The 26,571-nt window shown below is 38.9% G+C and overlaps 1 protein-coding gene across 1 annotated transcript in view; it reads left to right on the top strand.

The window, feature by feature from the left end:
- Window positions 1–26,571, top strand: part of LOC121873937 (glutamate receptor ionotropic, delta-1-like) — a 74,190-nt gene that overhangs the window by 37,330 nt on the left and 10,289 nt on the right. The window contains exons 7-10 of the mRNA XM_042377817.1: window positions 5,819–6,057; window positions 11,335–11,519; window positions 24,757–24,993; window positions 25,476–25,654. Coding sequence (XP_042233751.1) covers window positions 5,819–6,057; window positions 11,335–11,519; window positions 24,757–24,993; window positions 25,476–25,654 — 840 coding nt within the window. The remainder of the gene's footprint in view (window positions 1–5,818; window positions 6,058–11,334; window positions 11,520–24,756; window positions 24,994–25,475; window positions 25,655–26,571) is intronic.

Genomic DNA, 26,571 nt, shown 5'->3' with positions numbered 1-26,571 from the left:
ATATCATTACTTGGTGCTGCTGCCTTGGACAGAGCCAATACAAGTGACCGACAGGCTGTTCATATTGTGGCAGATACAGCGGCAGACCTTGGAAGGAACATTGGTGAGCTGCCCATCAGCCGTTCCACAATCAGGAGAGCCCGTATCCGATATCGTAGAGATCACACTGCTTCTGTGAGCAAACTGTCATATCCTCTGGAGCCAAGACTGGAATTGTGGTTCATTGGAATGGTAAGCTCCTTCCATCTCTAACAGGAGAGGAATCTGTTGAACGACTCTCAATACTGATCTCAGGGAAAGATGTATCCCCTTCAGTAGGGAATGTCCAGTTATTGGGCGTTCCACACCTATCATCAGGAACGGAAGTGGCGCAAGGTAATGCTGTGGTGGATACTTTGAAAGATTGGAATGTCGATGACCGGGTTGTCGCCATGTGCTTTGACACCACTGCCGCTAACACTGGTCATGTTCGTGGCGCTTGTATCTTGATTGAAGAGAGATTGGGAAGAAATCTCCTATACCTTCCTTGCAGACATCATATCTTGGAAGTTGTTCTTAGAGATGTCTTCAAAGCCATTCCTGGGTCATCTAGTGGTGCTGATGTTCTCTTGTTACAGAGGTTTAAAATGCAGTGGCATCAAATCAAGCAGTTGGAGTTCAAGTCGGGAGAGACTAATGGGTATATCACTGCAGTATTGAAGGAAAATTCTGAATGGGTGCAAAAAGTTATCGACTACTACATGAAGGCTCTCAAGCAGACTCAGCCCCGGGACGATTACCTCCGACTTATGGAACTTTGTGTGATATTCCTGGGTGGGACTCCGCCCCGAGGGATTCGTTTTGGAAAGCCTGGCCCAGTACACCATGCTCGTTGGATGTCTAAAGCATTATACTCTCTCCAGATATTCATGTTTCAGCACCGGTTCCAACTAACTATCAAGGACAAGAAGCTGATTCAGACCATGTCCCTTTTTCTTGCTCTTGTGTACGGTCCAGTGTGGTTCAAAGCTCCTGAAGTGTTTGAAGTTCCAAGCAATGATATATCCTTCTTCAAACAACTTCATTACTATAGGGATAAAATCGATGAATCAGTTGGAATGGCAGCAACAAAGGCTTTCCAGCTGCATCTATGGTATTTAAGTGAGGAGTCAGTCGCTCTGGCTCTCTTCAGTGATAGTGTTTCGTATGCTGAGAAAAGAGAAATTCTTGAGTCAATGAAGGGAAAGAACGAGAAAAAGGAATGTCCAAAGAAGCTGAAAGTGACAGAAGAGGAAATTCCATCACTGGAGCTTAAAAACCTTGCATCCACTGCTTTTTTTCAAACCACGCTCCTGGATTCTAGATTCGTCTCCAAAGATCCAAGCCAATGAAATGACGATCCACAGTTCCTTCAGTCAAGGGAAATTCTACAAGAGTTGCAGGTGGTGAATGATGTGGCCGAAAGAGCGGTGAAGCTTATCCAGGACTACAACTCTTCAATTACGAAAAGCGAAGATCAAAGGCAGTACTGTACCTGCTTCAGGTGGTCACCACACATCGACGTCAGTATCTCAACATAAAGGAGGCTAATATTCTGTGATGTATGTTTCTCTTACATGTGTTCTTTATGTTAATCTCATATTTTGGATAAAAAAAACACCAACAAATAAATTTAACAAATACATCACTTGTATCTGATGTCAGGAAAAAGAATTATTTTATAGAAGGAGAAAACATTAGAGAAGTAGAATTTTCGGGCCACTTGTGCATACCCTAAATGAAGCTGTAATTACCTATAATTTCGCCTGAAATGTTTTTTGTATGTAAAGGAAGCAAATAAACATTAGGCACTAAAAACATAAAAAACTTTACTTTTCTTAACCATCCTAATATATATATATATATATATATATATATATATATATATATATATATATATATATATATATATATATATATATATATATATATATATATATATATATATATATATATATATATATATATATATATATATATATATATATATATATATATATATATATATATATATATATATATATATATATATATATATATATATATATATATATATATATATATATATATATTAGGGTGACAATAAAAAGTGAAAGTTTTTATTTTTAGATGGCCATTTGTCCAATACTGCGTACCCATGAAAAAAGAACACAGGCGAAATCCTGGGTCATTTGGACAATATTTAGAGGTGGCTCAAGCCATTTGAAGTTAACACTACTGAAATTATTATTGATTTTTTCTAATTTCTTTATTTATGAACCGATTACTATGAAACTTTGCAGGTATATGTAGAATGCAAATTCAAACTAAAGTTGTTCCTAACATTTTTTCTAAAAATGAGTAATGAGTATTTTGGCTGGTGCAGCTATTGGCAATGCAGAGGGGAGGGAGAGGCGGGTGTCAGTCGGGGTAGGGGGAAGAGGTTGTGTGCCAGTGTCTGACTGGTACAGTAGCATCAGTTGTGTGTGAGACGTGACGGTGGGTGTGTGTGCGTCGCTCTTGTTGCAGTATTACGGTTAGTACCATTGTCTTTGTCTAAAATCAATGCATCAATTTAGGTATATAACACTTTAAAAACTTTATACAAGTGATCTTGCATGCCGTATGCTTTATGGGTGCTGTTGTTTGCATAACAGTAACAACATAAGTTACATAAATGTTTTTGTTTGTTTCAGGTTCAATGGAGAGTACACGTTCAAAAACTGAAGTTTGGCTCATTGGTCAACACATAACCGAAATCACGGGTGCACAACTTCCTTCAAGAGGAGATGTTCTACGTCTGTTTTTCCACGGTCACAATGAACATAAGAAAACAGTGAATGATTCTGCGAGTGAAGTTGCAGCATCGGTTATTAGTTTCTGGAATAAAGCACGGATTCCTACCATAACTGAGAAGAGTATTGGACGAAAGGTAGTGGATCTTTTTTTAATGTGGAAGGGACTTAAGAAAAACTGCACTCGCACTACAGACACACAACGTAAGAAAGAGGAAACTTTTTGTGATGAGTTAGAGGACCTCTTCGATGTTGCCCACCCCAAGGCAATGCAGCTCTTGACCATCAAAGAAGACCGAGCATTCCTGGCAGCGCAACGAGAAAAAGGGAGAAGAGGTGTAATGGCAGGAGTAGACAAAAAGATTGCTTGTTCCATCAAGCGTCGGGAAGAAAGCAAGAGTAAGCAATCTCTACAACAGAATCAAGCCAGTTCTGCTCTTGAATATGATGAGTTGGGTTCTTCGTCTGAAACAGAATCACAATCAAGCTCGTCATCATCTACAAGTTCCCTAGCGATATCACCAGTGGTATCTTCTTCCAATCGTAAACGTGCTACTCTCAAAGTTATCACCCCTGAATTGTCAAGTACATTGGACCGCACTGGGATCAGTCACCGCTCTGCTCTCCGGATCGTCAGTGCCACGGCTGCTAGTCTAGGTCATGACCCAATGGAACTAGTTTTAAACTATGAGACAGTGCGTACTTCGCGAGCGACCCACCGTTCTGGGATTGCCAACGAAATTAAAGAAAAATTTCAACCTAGTGAAGTGCTCACTGTGCACTGGGATGGAAAAATTATTCCTGATGAACAAGGAGCGAGTGTTGACCGAATCGCCATTCTTGTCTCCGGAATCAATACTGAAAAGCTGCTTGGTGTCCCGAAACTATTGTCAGGGACTGGACAGGCCATTGCTACAGCAGTCAGTGCAGCGCTGGAAGAGTGGAAAATATCAGAGAATGTTTCAGCACTCAGTTTTGACACAACAGCTTCAAACACTGGGCACTTGTCGGGGGCATGTGTCATTCTGGAGCAGAAACTCGGCCGCCGTCTTCTGCATCTCGCGTGTCGTCACCACATCCTTGAGCTTGTTGCCGAGAAAGCGTATGTGGAATGCATGGGGCCTTCCTCTGGACCAGATAATACTCTCTTCTCTCGCTTCAAGCATAAGTGGAAGGACATCAGTCAAGATGACTACAGCCCTCTCTCAGACCTCCCTCCAAGTTTGTACGAGAAACGAGATGACCTCATCTGTTGCTGGAAACATCATCTGGGCAAGAAGCAGCAGCCACGTGATGATTACCGTGAGGTACTGGAGCTAGCAATCAGGTGTCTCGATGGAGCTCTACCCAAGTTTAATCTCCGACGGCCGGAGCACTTCACCGAGCACGGTGGATGGCTAAGCTCATTTATGTCATGAAGATCCTGATTTTTGCTAATCAGTTTAAACTAACTGCTCGTGAGACATTAGGCTTGAAACGATTCACATTCTTTGTGCTAGAGGTGTATGTCAGTGCATGGTTCACGGCCTCCGTTCCATCCTCCGCTCCTGCTAATGATTTGCGGCTCCTCCAAGACCTGTCAGAGTACCACGACGTCAAAATATCAAGAACATGTCTCACAGTCTTCGGTCGTCACCTGTGGTACCTCAGTGAAGGCTTGGTGGGTCTTGCACTCTTCGATCCACAAGTTAATGCAACAATGAAGACAAACATAGTTCAGGCAATCGTTGAGAGGAAGGCGACCGAGGATTCACCAAAACGTGCTGCTCTTCCTGCCACATCTTCCCTTCCCACAAAGCAGCTCTCAGACTTTGCTTCTAGAGGATCAAACTTTCTATTTGAAAGTCTCAAAATGAAGACTTCTTTTTTGTCCAAGGAACCTGACACATGGTCTGATGATGAAGACTTCAAAACTGGCGTCGCAGTTGTGGGTGGTCTCAGAGTCATCAACGACACTGCAGAGAGAGGGATTGCCTTGATACAGGCATTCAACAGCAAGATCACGAAGAGTGAAGACCAGCGTCATTATCTGCTGCAGGTTGTTGAAGAGCAGAGGCGGTCACAACCAGGGACATCAAAACAGGACCTTACAAGCAAAAAGCGAAAACAATGAATGGGTTGTCCACACCTCTCCCACCCATTGATGTAAGCGTGTTCACTGCAGTTTCATTTTAAAAAGGAATTAATCATTTATATGTACAGTGTACACATAAACTTGCTCAATATGTAAATTTTAAAATAAACCGGCATATTATGAATATTCGTATTTTTTGCCAAAAGGATAAAACTTCAATTGACTTGAGCTACCTCTAAATATTGTCCAAATGACCCAGGATTTCGCCTGTGTTCTTTTTTCATGGGTACGCAGTATTGGACCAATGGCCATTCCATTTAATCAATTTTAGAAATTCACCCCTATGCACTATTGTCACCCTAATATATATATATATATATATTTATAAATATATATATAAGGTTTACTAAGCTTTTATTACATATGTTAGTATTATTAGTAATGTTGCAGGTTAAGGCTTCTTATGTAATGCGGCATGGAATAAGTATTTAACCTTCTAATTATAACATAAACCACACCGAGAGGAGTGAAGACTTTTAAAAATAAGTGAAACTCTTAGAAAAACACCATCGTCTAATTAACAGACCCTCGGTATTATTAAGAGGCTACGGCCTAATTCATTTATCACTTCACATAACATGAGTCAATAAAATTAAATCTAATTAACCTAATTTAATCAACAAATAAGCTAAAATTAATAGATCGTTTTAGGTTGGCAAGTTAAGTTTGTTCATTCATGTCTTATGCAGTCAGATCTTATTTGTGACTTCTCCCCTTACTCCACCGTGGTCAATTTCAGACCACACACCACAAGGAGAATTCACTGTGCTACAATATTATCTTAATACGGCAGTTTAAATTACGAATTAATTATCCCAGTAAAATAATTATTTTATATTAAGTATGAACCCGTAACTTACAATTATTTTTTTCTCAATTTTCTCATTGACAGTATTGACGTCCATGAGCAGCCTGAACGTGCCTGGGGAGTACAAAAGGACGGCAAGTTTAACGGGATAGTGGGTGAACTCCAGCGAGAGGAGGCAGACTTTTCTGGGCCAATGGGTCCATTAGCAGAGCGGATTAAGATTATGGAGTTCCTCCCAGCATATAAGGTTGACGTACTGAGCATAGTATCATTAAAACCCAGTAACCTGCCTCAGCAACTCTCAATAATTAGACCCTTTGCAGGTTAGTTTGAGAACTTTCACTCTTATTTAAACTAAGAAATCACCCGAGAAGAAAGTTGAGCTATTTCTCAGATTACTTTTGTAACCGAATTAATGATTTTATTTGTAGCAATTAAGTCAACAAAACCTGCATAAAGCTGAATTTGGGGTACGTGAGTCGGTAAACTTAGGAGGGGACTACTTTACCGCAGTTTCCCTTGGCTGCGGCCTCCAGCTATTCCTCAACCATATTATTTGCTAGCATTCATACTCACCGCCTTAGTGCACTTGATAAAATATTAAAACACCTTGTTGAGTGGTGAAAGTTAAAGGAATTGTAAATTTTCTGGAGAGTCACTTGGTCAATATGCCAACAGGAGGCTGTCAAATGAATGTGACATTTCTGCCAGATGTTACTTCTGACCAGTGAAGGCTTAGGAAGAGAGATTAGTTGTATGGGCACCAGACATGGGGTAACCATAATCTGTAATCGCAATATCTTACAATCGATTACATTTGTTGAAGTAATCGTAATTGTAATCGATTACATTCTTATTTTTGACAAAGCAATTGTAATCGCAATCGATTACATTCAAAATGTAATCGTAGTCAGGATTATTTTCACGATTACAAGAGTAAGTACAGTTCCGTTCAGAAGTTCGTTATACACCCGTGGTAAAGGGTGAATAGCCTGTTGCACTCTTCCTGTACGGCAGGTCACTACGCCGACCCTCCCACCAAACCACAGAGTGAAACTGACAACGTAGCAATTTGATTCAAACGAAGACTAATGAAAAAAGAGATGGGAAGGATATAAATATGAATATCGGAGAACGTTAGTGCTGATGGGTGATGAAGATACGATAATATCCTGCTTACGAGAAGAATAAAACCATAGTGATAGGAGGATCCATTCCAGTATCAGAATAAAATGGGGAAATCGGTTTCGAATGAACATTTTAAGAAGTAGTTGAATAGAATTCATACTATATGGAAAGTCTTTAAACCAGGTGTGTTTTGCTGTCAGGTTACCCTTCGCTGCCTTACATAGTTAAATTCAAAGAGCATATTTTTTTCTTTTACCTGTGGTTTTAAAGAGCGGTCCTCATTAAGACCCATTATATTTCTCCATCACTGTTATAACCATCACTTATATACCAAACGGATAAAACAAGAGACTTTATAAGAAATGGAAACATGGATGTGATTAGTACTGGGTAAATGTTTACATATCAGTTTCTCAGGCAAACTCTGCAGGATGTAATGTGTATGAAGAAGTTAATCCGAGGATGGTAGCGCACGATCTCTATAAAGACAAACACTTCATAAACGAGTTTCAGAAATTGAAAGTGAAATTGAAATATTTCATTAACAAACAAGTTTCAGACAAACTGGTTCACTAGTGTCAGGTTACTCGTTGGCCGTCGAGATGGCACTGGAACAGACCTATTGTCTCGGTATATGTGTTATAACGTATTTGTGTCTCAAATATCCAAATTTAAGCTGTGTTCAATAAGTATAGTATCTATCTCTGCTTCTATCGTCTATTTATTTGTGTGTCCGGAGAGGCCAAAGGGTAGTTGTCTTTACCACTTCCCTCTGTTATTATTAATTAATTGGTATTATATATATTGAATACAAATACTGGGGATATATTCCAATATATTAAAGCTCTTAATTATATTATAATCATCATCACTCGTTATTTAATCCTTACAACGGGAAAGACAAAAACAAGAAGACTGGTTTGGTGCCGGACACAACTCTCAATACTAGGCCATGAACCATACTACCCCCAACTGCCGTCCACAATAGCTTTAATAGATTATCAACTTACTTTTTTTCCTCAACATATTTTGTGTATAAATTGTACTCAGCGTATTAATGGTTACCAATGATTATTTAAATGAAACCTCTGGGCACCAACTTCTCGTCTATCTGATTCATGATGGCTTGGTGGAGCTTCTGATCACTCTAATCATCGGCAAGTAACAACTCCTTGGTGGAACACACACACACACACAGGCAGACATAAGCACATAAGAATGGAGGAAACGGCAGCGGGCCAATTGGCCCATACTGGGCAATCCCATTTACACCCAACCCCTATTGCTCATACATCCATCCAACCTATGTTTGAAGCTATCCAGCGTATTCGAGTTAATGATGATGTTTGGTAACTTGCTCCACTCGTCCACTACTCTATTTCCAAACCAACGTTTACCTATTTCGCGCCTAAATGTACTTTTGTCTAATTTAAAACCATTGTTACGAGTTCGCTCCTGGTTGGATAGTTTGAGTACCATTGCAGTGTTCCCTTTGTTTAGCCACACACACACACATATATATAAATATATATATATATATATATATATATATATATATATATATATATATATATATATATATATATATATATATATATATATATATGTGTGTATGTGTGTGTGTGTGTGTGTGTGTGTGTGTGTGTGTGTGAGGTAGACCTCTTGGAGTTGATTGAGTATGACAGGTCAAGTGTTGGCCTGTACCAGATGTGGCTGGGTTCACAAAGAATTTACCACACTCTGTTTTTACACACTACAGAGACATTTATTTAAACAACTTGGGATGTCTAAACAGGCATTTCTCATCTGTGCCTTGGAACACAGGGTTGTAGATGGATGTATGGGCTGGTTGTTCTTCGAGAAGCGAAAAAGGATATACAGACATTGTCTCCCAACACTTGAGCGTTGTGAAGATGTGAGGTGTCTGTTTGAGTGTTTGTAGTGATTAACACTCCCCACACGACAGGTTAACGACGTACTGGGTCTCGTCCACTTGAGATGGGGAATTCAGTCATCTGCTTGTCCAGGTGTTGCCACACTACAGTGAATTGTGTTTAACTCACTTAAATGTTATTTGAGTAAACAAAAATTGTATGTCGATCTGGGATGACATTTAAATATATCACTTGACATATAACGTTCACGAGAAAATATTCGGTGTATATATAGTCTGTTGCCTTGGAGAACGACACTTGCAAAATTTTACTGTTACTTGGGTTACAGTGACAACGGTTCTTGCACAGTTAGTTACACTGCTTCACTGGTTCAGTTAATGGTTCTATCTGTTCGCTGCCACCTGTATATATAACCTTTGGTAGAAGCGGTACCGTTCTTGCCCTGCAAGCGAGATGTCACGGGTTCGATTCCCGGGCCGGTGGAAGTTGTTTGGACTTACTTCCTCGCCCCTATTAGTCCCTGTTCACCTAGCAGTAAAGTAGGAACCTGTTGTAAGTCGAAAATTGCGAATTCGTATTCAGGGACAAGTTGTTGGAGCTTCCAATGACTTGATGACATAAACCATTGACTCTTCAGGCTTCTACGCCCTTGACTCTTCAGGCTTCTACGCCCTTGACTCTTCAGGCTTCTACGCCCTTAACTCATGAGACATAAGGCAAGCATGAACTTAGCATGCTTCCCTGTTGGGTGCTGTAAACGCTTCTGTGCTTCACCTTACACAAGGATGTAGAGGGGTGCCCAATAAAAAAAAAAAAAAAAAAAAACTTGAACAGCACAAGTCACCTAACAGCTTGTGAAGATTACAGTAGGGTGATTGTATTATATAAACTAAATGTATTAGCCCAAATTTACATAATTGTTATTGCCATGAGACAGGGGCTAATGCATATATATATATATATATATATATATATATATATATATATATATATATATATATATATATATATATATATATATATATATATATATATATATATATATATATATATAGAGCTAGAGTATTACACGGAAAACTTCAAGTTATGAATTCAATGAAGGCGCTTCATATACCAGTACTACTTTTTCTACTGTTTATTCTTCTCGTAAGCAGGATATTAGCGTACAGTATCTTCATCACCCATCAGCACTAACTTTGGCCGATATTAATATTAATATCCTTCTCATCTCCTTTTGATTAGTCTTCTTTCGATTCATACTGCTGCATTGTCAGTTTCACCCTGTGCTTTGGCGAGAGATTCGGCGTAGTGACCTGCCGTCTAGGAAGGCTGCAACCGGCTATGTGCCCTTTTTTGAGGGTGTATAACAAACTTATGAACGGAACTGTACATACCGGTACTTCATTTTGTTTCATCCAATACTGAGCTCATGATTTTCAATACTGTCATCTACATTCGGTCCTTTATATGACTCGGCAAACATTCACCATGTATATTATGTCCGTAATACTCGAGCAGATTGATTTAAATTATCCCTATCTTCCAGAAGACACAGGTCCTCTTAAATTCTGGGAACAAAATAAAGCATCCATACCTGTCCTCTTTAAGCTCGCATTGAATTATCTTGGAGTACCAGCAACTTCAGCAGCTGTTGAGAGAGTATTCAATGTTGCTGGCAGAATCTTCAAGCCGGATAGGTGCCAGCTTAGTGATAAAACCTTCCAGAGTCTAGTTTTCATTAACTTCAACAAAAATAATAAGTTTTAATTACCACAACCCTGTCCTGAGAAGGTGCAACCATTCAATATTTTCTTACTGTTAATGATGTATAATATGTATTGTACGTTTATTTGCATATATGAATAGCATTAGATCGTTTTTATTCTTGAAATTATCTTTGATATAATGGATACATATGTTTCAAAACATTTAAGTTCTAAGTCTTGTCTTAGAAAAAGTTAATGCTAAATTTGAGATTTAATATTACAGTATTGTTTTGATAATCTACATTTCCTGAAAGTAATGTCTTAGGTATATCTCAGTATGCAGTATACCATACATTTAATTTTATCAGAGCACCAATTTACTATCTTCTTATAAACATTTGTGTTAATAATACTCCAAAACTTCAGAACACTTCATAGTTATTTAGGTCATACATTTCTGTATTTCTAGTTTCCATATTAATCTTAGGAAAATTTATATCCATTTTCCCTTTCTATTAAATGGCCGCACCATTATGTATTATGTCGACCTTTTTCATCTCTCTGAAAATATGATTTAATTGTACCAGGTTGACAAACAGGACTGTAAATTGAGTTTTTATAGTAGGTTCGATTATTTATGCACATTCCTTTTGAAGTAATCAAGATTGTAATCATGATTATGCATATAATCGTAATCGTAATTGATTACATCCATTTGTACTCTTATCCATATCGTATTCATAAAATTACCATGCAATCATAATCGTAATCGACTATATTACCGATGTAATCGCCCCATTACTAATAAGGGCCGGCATGACTACTAGATGGGTTTGTGGTATAACTTCATTTTATTTCATTTTTCTTCCAGGCGAACTCTGGGTAGCAGTGCTGGCAAGTGTGGTAGGGTGGGGAATGACACTTTGGCTTCTGCAAAGCACATGGAGTAGGATAGCAGGAAGTCATGGTGTTAGGTTCAGCACTTCCATCCTGTACGGCTGGGGCGCTCTTCTGGAGCAGCCACCCTCCAACCCTGCAATAAGCGACTCAGGAAGAGTGAGAATATATATATACATATACACACAGGCATCCCCAGGGTTACGGAATTTCTGGTTCTGGTTTTGGAATTTCGAAATTTAAACCATAATTTCGGGTTACGGAAAAATATCACCCTTACGGAATTTTGAAAATGTTAAAATAAATTTCACAAAATTTTTGCAATTTTTAATAAAAAAAATAAAAAATAGTAAAAAATATATCGTGTGGATGCATCTGTGGTAGCACAAAGGCATCAGCAGTGTTGTAACAACAACAATGATTTCGTTCTGTTTGAATCACCAGCCCATGCCCAGCTTTCCCTCAGGTTTTTGGACTGTAATACAGATATTGTATTGTGCATTCTTATTCAAGATGAATGGAAAGAGGCCAGCAAGTGCTAGTGCTAGCACTGGCGCTAAGAGAGCACGTAAAGGTTATATTACCCTTGAGACAAAATTAGACGTGTTAAGGGGATTTGAACAGGGGAGGAAACAGGGCTACATTGCTAAAACTTTGGGCCATGATATCTCCACTGTAAAATGATATCTCCCTTTATGTCAAGAAAAAGGTATTTCATACAGCATTGATGTCCGCCTTGTTATATGGTTGTGAATCATGGTTAAATGGTGACATTACGCCTGTGAATAAATTTTATATGTTGTGCATTAAACAGTTATTAGGTGTCAGGAAAACGACCAGCAATGATTTATGCTTTTTGGAACTTGGTTATACTCCGTTACGTGCCCTCATAATAGCTAAGCAGCGTAAATTTTTCTTGAAGATATGAAAGGGAAGAAGTGAAATGGTAGGAGATCCACTTTCCCATACTGTTAATGTTGTATTAAGTTTTAATAAGCCCACGTCACGATATGTATGCGATCTCTTATTTAATGATATTGATGATGTTCAAATAGCCTTACACACTCTGAAACAGAAACTGTCATACTCAGTCTCAAGTAGAGTACAATAATACAAGACTATCAATCCAACTTTTGATGTTCATACAATCTATAATACAAATATAAAGGTGAATGAGCTAGAACGAGTATCGTGGACACGAGTGAGAGTGAGTGGCCATTCCCTCCCAGTAGACGAGAGGCACTGGAACAGACGAGGCAGGGGCCATCTGCCCTTTCAAGAGAGATTGTGTTCATGTGGTGTTATTCAGTCTGAATGGCATGTTGTTGAAGAGTGCCCCCGAACAATAGATATACGCCATCAATATAGTATCTCAACTTTTGTAAATTGCTATCTGAAAGAACGGATTATGAAACTGTTTGTCGTGCAGTTCATCGAATACTTCATGTGAATAGTTACAAGTCACAGGGACATACCATTACCCAGTACCATTTTGTATGTTTTAGTTGATTTTACTTGTAGTTATTTTTCTAATTTATTTACTCATGGTTTTCATCTCATTTTTTGTGTTGCTGGTTGAATCAGTGAACTTTTATGAATGTTTGGTGTTTTAAAACATTTGCATTTGGACCATTTTATGTAAAATTTTAGTGGAAACTCTGTATTCATAATTTGTGGTCAGTAAAATATCGATCTATCTATCTATCTATCTATCTATCTAACTATCTATCTATCTATCTATCTATCTAGGAACGTTCCGTAATAACAAAGAACAAAACTAGGGCTAGTGCTCAGGTTATTACTGCATTGTCAGCCTGTACTCTTTATTTTCATCGAAGTGATGTAATTATAAAAATGTATCACTTGGTGTATGGATAGAGAACCAGACCAAGCGAAATGTGCCCATTAATACAGTGGTTATTCAGGAGAAGGCCAAGAGCCTGTACGCAGATTAAAGCAGGAAGAATGTGATAGCTCAAATGAGAAACCCTTTAATGCCAGCAAATGATACTTTGAGCATTTCAAAAAATTTTCAAACCTACACAACATCAAGATGGTAGGTCAAGCAGCTAGTGCTGATACTGAGGCTGCTAAAAAGATCCTGCTGAGTTAAAAGCAATAATTGAGGCTGATGGGTACACACAACAGCAGGAGTATAATGATAATGAAACAGGCATCAGGGTTCTTTTGGAAGCATATACCTGCCAGAACCTTTATTTCAACAGAGGAGAAAACAGCTCCAGGGTTCAAGGCTTTCAAAGATCGTGTGACTCCTGTTATGGGGTAATGTAACAGGTGATTTCAAGCTAAGGCCCATGGTTATCTACCACTCAGAAAATCCCAGGGCTCTTAATGGCTACAAAAAATCCAAGTTACCTTAAAATATGGTGCTCCAATAAGAAGGCATGGTTGACAGATAGCCTCCTCCAAGATTGGTTTACAAACAACGTCTGTCCTGCTGTAGAAAGGTACAGTAACTAACAAAATATTGTCAAAAAAGCTCTGTTACTTCTTGATAATGCTTCCAGCCACCCTGTTAACATTAATGACCTTTCGCCTAAGATCAGGGTTGAATACCTGCCCAGGAACACAAATTCCTTGCTGCAGCTTATGGATCTTTAAGGCCTACTGTCTGTACAGGACATTTAGACATCTTATAGCTGCAATTGATAGTGATGATCAGCAATCACTTGGACATTTCTGGAAACAAATTAACATCATGAATGCTGTAAACAATATTACTGATTCCTGGGATGAGGTGGAAAATACAAATATTAATGCAGTGTGGAAAAGTATCTGGCCAGATTATGCTCATGATTTCAAAGGTTTTCCCTAAGTCCAGACCTTAGATCAGGTGCAGCAGGACATGTAACTCTGGCAAATGATGCAGGGTTCGAGGAAGTAGACCAGGCTGGTGTAGTAGAGTTATCAGATCAGAGTCACACAGAGAGGATATGTATAATGAGAATTATATATTAATGGAAGAGGAGCTATTGGTCAACTGCGGGTTGTGATGCAATCATTTGAGACGCATGATCTAGACCAGCGCTTCTCAAACTATCTGATGTGGCGGACCGGCATGGTTTTTTTTCAATGTGCCACGGACCGGCGAGCGAAGCGAGCCAATCCCGGGGCCTATAGGCCCCCCCCCCCTCCAGGAAAATCTTTTGAGATATGTCCTATTTCAGGGTCATTTTGAGACTATCTGTACTAAACATGAAGACATGATGTCTTATTCATTCTAAGGCCACTCATCATTGACATAACAAGTCTTCCCAGTGTGCCAGGGACCAGTACCATATTTGTGCCATACAATTAATTGTTTACGATCAGAGAAAATATTATTTGAACATTCGTAGTAATTTTATTTTATACAGGAAAAATATAATGAATATAAAAGTGGGTTGGGGTGGGGTCCCAAATGACAAACACGCAGTTACCCGTATGATGCTCTCTGTTCCACTTCTTGATGGTAACTAACCACTGACCTGTGACCTGACATCACAGACTGCTGATCCACACGTGTGGAATAGCAGGGTTGCCAGCTGTGTGACACCCTTCACGGCTGGCACGCATAGTAAAAAATCGGCCATTTCTTTTAATGGGATGCATACATTTATTTTATCCGAAATTAGATAACTACCATACTTAAAATAAAAAGATTTATGTTTTGGGTGGATATGGCGTAACTGGTGGCCGAGAAACGTGGCAATTCTGGCAACACAAGGTGATGCGCCCTATTGATATCCCCAGGTGTGGTTCCCACAGAGTCAAACGCCACATAAGAACATAAGAACACAAGAAAGTGGGATACTGCAGGAGGCCGACTGGCTCATACAGGGCAGATCCCTTTCACACCCATCCCAGCACTTCCATGTGCCTATCCAACTTCGTCTTGAAGCTCCCTAGCGTCCCCGATCCTACTATAGCACTCGGTAGCCTATTCCACATATCCACAACTCTATTACCAAACCAGTGCTTGCCTATATCCTTTCTGAATCGGAATTTATCTAATTTAAAGCCATTTGTTCTAGTTATTTCGTTATTACTGAGCTTCAGAACATCTTCCATTTTACCCTTGTTAATCCCACTTACCCACTTGAACACCTCTATCATATCTCCCCTAACTCTACGCCTCTCTAATGAATGCAAGCCTAAGCTTTTCAGTCTTTCTTCATATGGAAGGTTTCTAATATTATGGATCATTTTTGTCATTCTTCTTTGTACTCTCTCCAAAGAATCTATGTCCATTCTATAATAAGGACACCAGAATTGAACCGCATAATCCATGTGTGGCCTCACTAATGCTAGGTAAAGTTTCAAGATAACGTCAGCAGTTCTGTTACTCACACTCCTAGATATGAACCCAAGAATCCTGTTTGCCTTGTTGCGAACGCTAATACATTGTTTTCTAGGTTTCAAGTCGTTGCTAACAAATACACCTAGATCTTTTTCACAATCTGAGTTTTCTATTTCCGTGTTACCTAGTTTATACTTAACGTTTGTATTCGTCTTCCCTATCTGTAGTACCTTGCATTTATCAGTATTAAAATTCATTTGCCAGTCTACTGACCACTCATGTAAGGTATCTAGATCTCTTTGAAGGTGTTCAAAGTCACTGTCTGAATTTATCACTCTCCCCATTTTGGTATCATCTGCAAATTTACTAATCCTACTAGTTATACCTAAATCAAGATCATTAATGAATATAACAAACAGCAGAGGGCCCAATACAGATCCCTGGGGAACTCCGCTTTTGACCGCACCCCAGTCTGACTTAAATCCATTTATGCTGACTCTTTGTTTCCTACCAGCTAACCTACCAGCTAACATTATCATGAAGGTGTTGTTATACGTATTTCAGTTCGCTGTTTTGCTGTTCATTATATCGCATTCGTTAGTTGCATAGCAATGACTTTTAACATGAGTGAGTAAATGAAAAATATAGCCATAATAAATATAAAAACTACAATGAAAATGTAAAAAAAAAAAACCGAGTCAGATGTCCCGGCAGTGTCACGTGGTGTGGAACGTGACTATCGTTTCTTTCTTTTCTGAAAACTCTCCGCGTACCGGCAGACGATGGCTCACGGACCGGCACCGGTCCGCGGACCACACTTTGAGTAGCACTGATCTAGACCGTAGATGCAGCCTCAAGTATAAAAGAGAAATGGGTGCACCATCAACGACAGACCACATTGGACAGGATTATTTGTCCTAAAACATCAACCAGCAGCCCAAGTAGAAGATGATGATCCACAAGAACAGCCATGAGTCAGCAGTGACCGCCCGTCTCTCTCCCAGTAACTCCAGTTGCACCAGCTCAGTCACCATCTCACCTAACTCATCACTTAATATTCAATATCGTTTCTGTTAAGTAAAAATCGAGTGTTTTGTTCATTAATTATCATCCTACATCAGGAATGACTCATTATATGTGGTTAAAACCATCTGATTTCATACATATATGTGCTTGTGTGTGTCACGTTTTTGGGCCTCAAAATTTTTCCTTGGGAATGTATCTCAACTTTAGTAATGGAAGTATAAGGGAAAAAGGATTTCGCATTATAGAAAGATTTTCCAGACAGGAACCCTTCCGTAACCCAATATATATATATATATATATATATATATATATATATATATATATATATATATATATATATATATATATATATATATATATATATATATATATATATATATATATATATATATATATATATATATATATATATATATATATATATATATATATATATATATTGAACCTCCCTCACATGGTGTTATATGTAGTGATGATGGATGGTGTTATATGTAGCGATGATGGATGGTGTTATATGTAGTGATGATGGGTGGTGTTATAAGTAGTGATGGATGATGTTATACCGTGATGATGGATGAATTGTTATATGTAGTAGTGATGGATGGTGTTATATGTAGTGATGATGGATGGTGTTATGAGAACATAGAACATAAGAACATAGAGAGTGGGATACTGCGGAGGCCGACTGGCCCCGCCTGGGCAGATCCTTTCACACCGTGGCACTTCCATGTGCCTATCCAACTTCGTCTTAAGCTCTAGTCCCCGATCCTACTATAGCACTCGGTAGCCTATTCCACATATCCACAACTCTGTGCAAACCAGTGCTTGCCTATATCCTTTCTGAATCGGAATTTATCTAATTTAAGCCATTTTGTTCTAGTTATTTCGTTATTACTAGGCCAGAACATCTTCCATTTTGCCGCTTAATCACTTACCCACTTGTACACCTCTATCGCCTCTCCCCTAACTCTACGCCTCTCTAATGAATGTAAGCCTCAGCTTTTCAGTCTTTCTTCATATGGAGGTTTCTAATATTATGGATCATTTTGTCATTCTTCTTTGTACTCTCTCCAAAGAATCTATGTCCATTCTGCAATAAGGACACCAGGCTGAGCCGCATAATCCATGTGTGGCCTCACTAATGCTAGGTAAAGGATTTCAAGATAACGTAAACAGTTCTGTTACTCACAGACCTAGATATGAACCCAAGAATCCTGTTTGCCTTGTGCGAACGCTGTACGTGTTTTCAAGGTTTCAAGTCGTTTGCTATAAATACACCTAGATCTTTTCACAAACTAAGGTTTTCTGTTTTCGTGTTACTTAGTTTATACTTAACGTTTATTCGTCTTCCCTATCTGTAGTACCTTGCATTTATCAGTATTAAAATCCATTTGCTTGATCTACTGACCACTCATGTAAGAATCTAGATCTCTTTGAAGGTGTTCAAAGTCACTGTCTGAATTATCCTCTCCCCCATTTTGTTATCTGCAAATTTACTAATCCTACTAGTTGTACCTAAATCAAGATCATTAATGAATATAACAAACAGCAGGGCCTAATACAGATCCTGGGAAACTCCGCTTTTGACCGCACCCCAGTCTGACTTTAATCCATTTTATGCTGACTCTGCTGTTTCCTACCAGTTAACCATGACCCTAATCCATTTTAATATTGATCCACCTATTCCATGTGCTTCTACCTTCCTTAATAATCTCTCATGAGGGACTCTATCCAGATGCTTTACTGAAATCTAAATAAATTATATCATATGACTTGTATTATCTACTTCATATACTTCTGAAAAAGCTAAGCAAATTTGTGAGACAAAACGTCCTCGTTGAACCCGTGCTGAGAAGAATGAATTAAGTTGAATGTTTCAAGGTGGCTTCCTGATTTTTAGCAGCAATAATTGACTCCTAGCAACGCCTATGATTGGCGTGAGACTAATGGGACGGTAATTTGATGCAGTGATTCATCACCTTTTGAAAAATCAGACTACATTTACCCAAGTTTCCAAGCTTCTGGCACTAGGCGATTCTAATGACAGTAAATAAAACTGCTAATGGATTACTCAACTCATCTCTACATTCTTTTTTAATATTCTAGCATATACCTCGTCTGGATTAGGCGATTTATGAGGAGCTTCAGTTTGTTAATTACTTTAAGCTTTATAGATTACTAGTAATATTGATATTCATCAACATATTTTCTGTACTGTCGTTATATACCTTATGAACTTCTGGAAACTGTACTTTAAGGTTTCATTTGTGAATACAGGCAAAAATGACTATTTAACGTTACTACACATTTCTAACTCATCATCAGTCATTTTCTCCTGTAAATTGATTTTTAAGGGGCCTGTGTATCTGTAACCTTTGGTTATACAGTTGATAAAAACCTTTGGGGGTTATTTTCAATTAAGTTGCTACCTTGATTTTCATAATTTCTCTTTGCTTTCCTAATTTCTGTTTTACCTGTCTTCATTGGGTTCTGATAGTAACCAAGTAAGTGATTTTCGCCTTTGCTTAACTTTTCTATATACTCCTTTTCTTTTTCCTAGAAGATCTAAGTCTATTATTCATCCATTTTGGTTGGTTTCGTATCGATCTGAATTTTTCTTTTGGGATGTGTTTATTTTGAGCATTATGGATTGTCGCAATAAATTGTTCATAAGTAGCTGCTTAAATTAAATTGAGGTTATCGATCTAGTTGACAGTTTCGGAGGTGTGGGGGGATTATCTTTTTGACCATAAGGTCATCATGGAGTCTCTCCTTAGCTTCCGTAATTAGCCTTCCTAAATCAGGATCAAGGCCGAATTTTCCTTCTTCCTCACCATCCCATATTATGTTAAAATATATGGCTTTGATCACTGTTTCCTGGTGCGTCTCAATCCCAACTTTATCTTTTACTAGATTTTCATTATTACTGAGAACTAAATCGAGGATATTATTTCCTCTAGTGGCGAGTTTATGAATTGATATAAAAAAACTATCTTTGTACTACTTCTAGAAAATCTTCCAGATTCATTATCGGCTAAAGTTGATTTTCCAATCTAGCTTGCTGAAAGTTGAAATCGCCTAGAATACGCCCATTGTTTCTATCAGATGCCTTCTTTATTTCCTCCATAGCAATTTACCATCGTTCCTACTCTCCAAATTAGGTGTTGGTCTATATATAACACCAATATTCTGGTTCACTTTCTTACTCACCAATCTCTACCCAAATATGCCATTGTCGCTATTTGTTTTAATGTTTGATTTATTGCAGCTTTTAATGACACCTGATATACACTGCTACCGCCACCTCTCCTTCCTACTCTGTCAAATTTAAATAGGTTATATCCTGGAATATAAGAATTCTGCAAAAAAAAAATGCTTGCTGTTTGAATTTATCCATGTTTCCGTTGTGCAATTATATCTATGTTCTCTTTACTAACAATGGCCTGAGCTGGTCCATTTTGTTACTGAGCTTCTACTGTTAGTATAATAAACCTCAATATATTTCTTCGTTTCTATCTGTTTTACATTTATTGCTTTGATGTTCGTTATTATGATACTATATTTTTCAGCATTATCTACTTCTGTTTCACTCCTTTAGGACCTCTTGTTTTTGACTCCCATTTCCCCGACCTGTGGGGACCCCTTGGGGTGACAATTTCACGCTCCAGGGATGCAGACAACGTCTTTACCCCTCACCGAGAGACAAGTGTACTCCGTCGCGACAGTACAGGTAGTCACTGCCATAAATCGTTGCCAGTCATCAATGAATACTTAACCGTGTTTAATGTTTCTCCAGTCGGCAATTTTATAGCAATTGCCCTGGACAGCCATTCACGACCAACCCCACTCTTCTGGGCAAGACACCACATACTATCGGGATCCCTCCTATCTCTAATCTTCCCCAGCACTCCCTATACCTCTTGAAAAGTTCACTCCACTCCTAACCTTACCTATGTCGTTTCACTCCACACTAAGACACACTACTGGATTGGTACCTCCTAATAGCTGTCTAACGTCTCGGCTACATGCCCTATCAACCCCCAGGAAAAACATACCTAGTCCTACGTTCTATCTCTCGCACAAAAGCCTATCCATAAACCTCACCTGGCTATGCTAACACATACCTGTGGGCAGGGTTTGTACAACTGCCCTTTCCTCTCCGCCGATCCATACCAAATCCCTGCCTCTTCTCTTCCTCTCCAGCTTCCACCTGCAGCACCTGGTAGAGGGTTACTGCACTCCACACCCTGGTCAAAGCTTTCCCTAAAGGCTGACCTAGTCCCCTGGGGAGACAACCACTCTCACGCCTGTTCCTCCTTCGCAGGTGTCCTGTGGGCATTTTCCTACCTGAAGGGTTCCCGTCCTGGGGCTTCATTCCCCCTTTGAGTGTCAGCCTCACTCCTCAACTGCTTGCTTCTTTAACAGCGTGGCAAGGAGGTCGTCCTTCCTCCTCCCCTCCCTCTTCCCCGGCACAACGATCCAGCGGCCTGCATTTCCTTGGTCTCTGGCAGGGGAACTTTGATCGGCTGACCTTCTCCAAGCTGGGTCCAGTCAACTGTGATGATGGGTGGTGTTATAAGTAGTGATGATGGATGATGTTATGTCTTAGTGATGATGGATGGTGTTATATGTAGCGATAGTGGATGGTGTTATATGTAGTGATGATGGGTGGTGTTATAAGTAGTGATGATGGATGATGTTATATGTAGTGATGATGGATGGTGTTATATGTAGCGATGATGGATGGTGTTATATGTAGTGAAGATGGGTGGTGTTATAAGTAGTGATGATGGATGATGTTATATGTCGTGATGATGGATGGTGTTATATGTAGTGATGATGGGTGGTGTTATATGTAGTGATGATGGATGGTGTTTTATGTAGTGATGATGGATGATATTATATGTAGTGATGAAGGATGATATTATATGTAGTGATGATGGGTGGTGTAATATGTAATGATGATTAGACAATAAAATAATAACATTTTAATGCTAAAAAATTTACTTTGCTGTACCGTTGTAGTGAGAAACATGGTGGAACTTACATACACCGTTAATGAACTATTGATGGAACAAGAAGTTTTGGTGACCGTTGCCTAGCGGATGAGCCGCCCAGAGGGCGGCGATTCTGCTAGTGTATATATATATATGTATATATATATATATATATATATATATATATATATATATATATATATATATATATATATATATATATATATATATATATATATATATATATATATGTGTGTGTGTGTGTGTGTGTGTGTGTGTGAACATAAGAAAATAAGGAGTCTGCAAAAGGCCGGTTGGCCCGTGCATGGCAGCTCCTGTCGCTCCAGTCGAGAGTTACTACCACTTTCTATCATTCATGAATCTATCTAGCCTCCTTTTAAAACTTTCCAGCGTTCCAGGCATTACTACAAAGTTGCTAAGCTTGTTCCACTCGTCCACCACCGTATTTGTGAACCAGTTTCTTCCTATCTCCCTCTTAAACCTAAACTAATCTAACTTAAATCCGTTGCTACGAGTCCTCTCCTGCTCGGATATTATAAGAACTTTATCTATATCCCCTTTATTGAGGGGATAGAGGGAAAGAGGAAACACGAAGTTACCAAGAGCTTTCGTGTAATTCACATCTTCAGGGGTGAGTACAGACTAAGGAGAAATTATTGACAAGGCTAATATATACAGTAAGGGAGAGGGGGATCAAGTCACCAGAGACCGCAGGTGTCCACCATATTCAAGTCATTAAGAGGTGACCCAACCTTCTCACCTGGTTACAAATCTTCTTAATCACAAAATTGTCCAATTTGTACATACTATTACTCAAATTCTTGTTGACACATTCGGTATGTTTAATGAGACTAGATTCTATAATGTTCCTACTGACAATAGAATTACAAGGTAAGACTGGGGAGGCATCAGCCCAGTTAATGCAATAATTATTATCTCACATATGAATGAACAAGTCATTGGATTCCTGTTCCAACAATATAGGATACTTATGCTGTTTAAGTCTAGATATAAGATCCTTGCCCGTTTGACCTAGGTAAAACATATTACATTCCTTGCAAGGAACCTTGTAAAGGCAGCAACCCGCATTACTGGGGGAGTTCTTAATTAACATTTGTTTTACAGTGCAAGATTACTAAACGTTATATTTACGTTCCATGTTTTCAGCTGTAGAAAATTTTGAGAGAAATTTATGTGGTTATCAGCATATACATGGATCACGTGCACCTACAGTGATTTATTTACATTTATATATTTTTATTGACAATGGTAAGGGAAACGTGTATTTCCTAATAATAACGACTAGGTACGATATATTATGGATATTATTAAAATACAGACTTTAAATGAATTCATATGTTTTGTTTATGACCAAGTACTTGCTCATGATTTCGTATAGGTTATGCTGCCTTGACATTTAGAATCACACACAAGATTGAGTTTAAAATACTTGCATCGGTTTTTTTTTTACACTTTTTTGGGCTATTGCAGTTACATTTAATAAATCCTTGTCCACGTATTCAATAACAGTAGACTTACTAACCTTATCAAACATCATAAAGTGTTAGTAAGTGCTGAGGGCACAAATCAAATTTATTTATAGAATATAAACCTCTCACTATCCCTGTTTTAACTGCTATTCTGTACTAGATCTCTGTAGCTGATAACACCAAGTATATTTGTTGGGTCTCCTCTACCACGGTCTACTGTTGAATAGGAATGACAACATTATCCTCAGGCTCCTCAGTTTTGCAGTCCTAACTACTTCACTTGACTATTCCCTCGGCTTCCCGCAATTGACCAGATCATGCCGTAGCACGCCGCTTCTTCATCTTGTGCTGTAACATATGACATCCTTGACGAAGAACTGGTATAATAAGTTTGGTTGTCCTCATCAGGCAGTGGCTGGATTGGTTGATCTAGTTGGTTGTCCTCATCAGGCAGTGGCTGGTTGGGTTGATCTAGTTGGTTGTCATCAGGCAGTGGCTGGTTGGGTTGATCAGGCTGAGTCACAAGAGCTTGGAGATCATCTTCATCTTTTAATCTTTCAATGAATTCTCTTGGTAGTGATGAAGAAGTCAAACCCACTGGAGCGTTACACCCAGACATAGCAGAGTATGATGAACAATTTATTCCGGCAAAATAAGCGGAGTTTTTCTAGAATTCAACGAATTCGACACCAACAGTAATCTTGAGAGTTGTTGTCTGCCATCCAAGCAACCAACACGTCTCTGATATCTCCATTGGCCCTTTCAACGGATCCCTGGCTATGGGGATGTCGAAGCTTTCCATGGATCAATAATAGATCTGGTCACGTTTATAACAATTCAGTGATGACATGTGGAGAATAGCTGGGCACCAAGAAGGAGAAAGATATTTAAAAGGTGGAATGCCACTTCAGCTGCTCGTTCAGTCATTAGCGCTCTCAATATACAAAATTTTGTAGGATGACTGCAATTGATGAACCATAATCCACTTGTGAGTAAATTTGATATAGCTTGTATACAACAAGTCGAAATTTCTTCAGAGACTTTTTTGCTGTTTGATCCGTACTTCTTTCTTCCTACATTCACTGAAACCTCTCCAGTAAATCATCATAGAAAGCATCATTATATTTTAGAAAATAAAAGTATAATCCATAACTATTTTTAATAAATACATGAAATTCCTGAGTGAATCAGAGATTACACGTATACACTGAAAGTTTTCGGTAATACGTGTATTTTCTGATTACGAATATTTACAGTAACATGTATATGTATTTATAGGCTTGGAGAGAGAGAGAGAGAGAGAGAGAGAGAGAGAGAGAGAGAGAGAGAGAGAGTATGGGGGGAATTTTACCCCCTAGTAATTTGGAAACGGATGAAAGATCTCACAAAATCAAATTAGAATCTTGATAATTATTCTTTTTATGTATCAGGAACTACGAGCTTGAAGCTATTTAGCTATGCATATTGGTGAGTATTGGCTGTCTAGTCATCCCAATTACTTAACGTTACTGGTATTGCCGGATAGTGGCTGTCTCTTCTTCACCTATACTTTATATTTACAGGTGCTGGTGGGGCTGTGGCTAATGTTCTGTGTAGTCATCATCACAGGATTTCGTTCGTCGTTAATCGCACATCTGACGGTCCAGGGAAAGTCCAAACCCCCTGAAACTTTCGAGGATCTGGTGTCTCTTAACCACTGGAGGTGGGGTATTGAGTCCTGGATCCTAAATGGAGCAGTCCTGTTATATTTCTCAAAACACAGTGACCCGGTGGTACAGCAGATATATAGGGACAAAGAGGTCAGCATTTGAAACCGTAATTGCCGCATATTTTTTGTGATCAAAACGACTGTATTAACTTAGTGTTTGGTTGTTAGTGTTCAGAGGGAAACTATTGATGGTTATTAAAAACATGTCTATCCTTCACGTAGACGGCCATTAATATATAAATATACTGAGAGAAATTCTTCAACCTTACTTGAAGATGTTTATGGTAAAATATAATATTAAATAATTGTTAGAATAAGTGCAACGATAAAAAGAGGCCCCGAAATCTTAGCGTTTTGCTACTTGAAATCACACATTGATTAGATATCCATAACAGGCGAACGTATCTATGGAAACACTAACACACACACACACACACAAGGTGATATACAAATTTATTTTAAACAAATGAAAGATTTAGCCAAAATAATTTTTGAGGGTCAATATACCAACTAAAACTAAATAAATATTGAATATATTTTCTTAACGACAATTTTTTAATTCCTTCGAACCAGATTCTACCAGCAGCAGAGGGACTACAGAAGGTGAGGGCTGGGGGATATTCTTTCCTCAGCATCAATTACTACATCACTGTCGTCGTCGCCTCTCAGTACACCGACAGTTATGGCCAAACACCCTTCTACATCAGCAAAAAGGGAATCGAACTATTAGCTGCATTTGGATGGGCGTTCAGGCACGTATATTACATTAATGTTGACATATATTACCTGGAGTGAAAGTTAATAGCCAACTCGGGATGATATATTATGCGGATGTTTACTACTACTACTTTGCTGTCACTCGGAATTGAGTATGACGATCATCCAGCTATAATACAATGATAAGAGTTATTAGGGATGTCAACTAGGTTGGTGAGTTTTGAGGTGACTAAAGAGGCCGATGCGGGACTCGCAGCGACGTTCACTTTCGATGTACATGTGGAGGGCTCCATCTACTGCGGGAGGGGCTGTGGCAGCGTCTTTCCGGCGTTGGCGCTTATCTGCCTCGGTTTATAGTCGGGATAACTCGAAAGTATTGACACCTTTTAGTGTGGTGCTTCTCCAAGCGTTACGATGTGAAGTAATCGACTCCCAGGTGAGGGAGTCGATTTGGCAATCTTTCAGGTTTGTCTTCAGACTTTACTTATACCTTTTCAATTATCCGCCTGTGTTACGCTTGCTATTCATTAGGTGACTGTAAAGTAGCTGCTTTGGCAGTCTACTGTCGTCCATGCGGACAACATGGCCAGGCCAGCGTAGTTGTTCATGGATAAAGGTAGCCTCGATGCTCCTACAGTTGGTGTCAGCAAGATTACTGGCATTTGTTCTCTTGGCTTCCCAGCGAACTCAGAGGATGGAACGTAGACTACGTTAGTGAAAGTTATCAAGTGCCTTGAGGTTCCTACTGTATATGATCCATGTCTCACTGCCATATAGCAGGGTGGGGAGGAACACTGCTCGACATACGTGCAGCTTTTTAGATAATTTCAGCTCCCTACAGCTGAAGACACGATTTCGGAGTTTCCCAAAGGCTTGAGATGCACATCTGTTCCAATGCTGAATCTATTCATCGATGTTTGCGGTGGTGGGCAGAGGGGAGCCGAGATACAGA

Source organism: Homarus americanus, unplaced genomic scaffold (assembly GCF_018991925.1).
Source record: "Homarus americanus isolate GMGI-L3 unplaced genomic scaffold, GMGI_Hamer_2.0 scaffold25827, whole genome shotgun sequence".
Taxonomy (NCBI): Eukaryota; Metazoa; Arthropoda; class Malacostraca; order Decapoda; family Nephropidae; genus Homarus; species Homarus americanus.
This window is presented reverse-complemented; position numbering and strand designations above follow the sequence as displayed.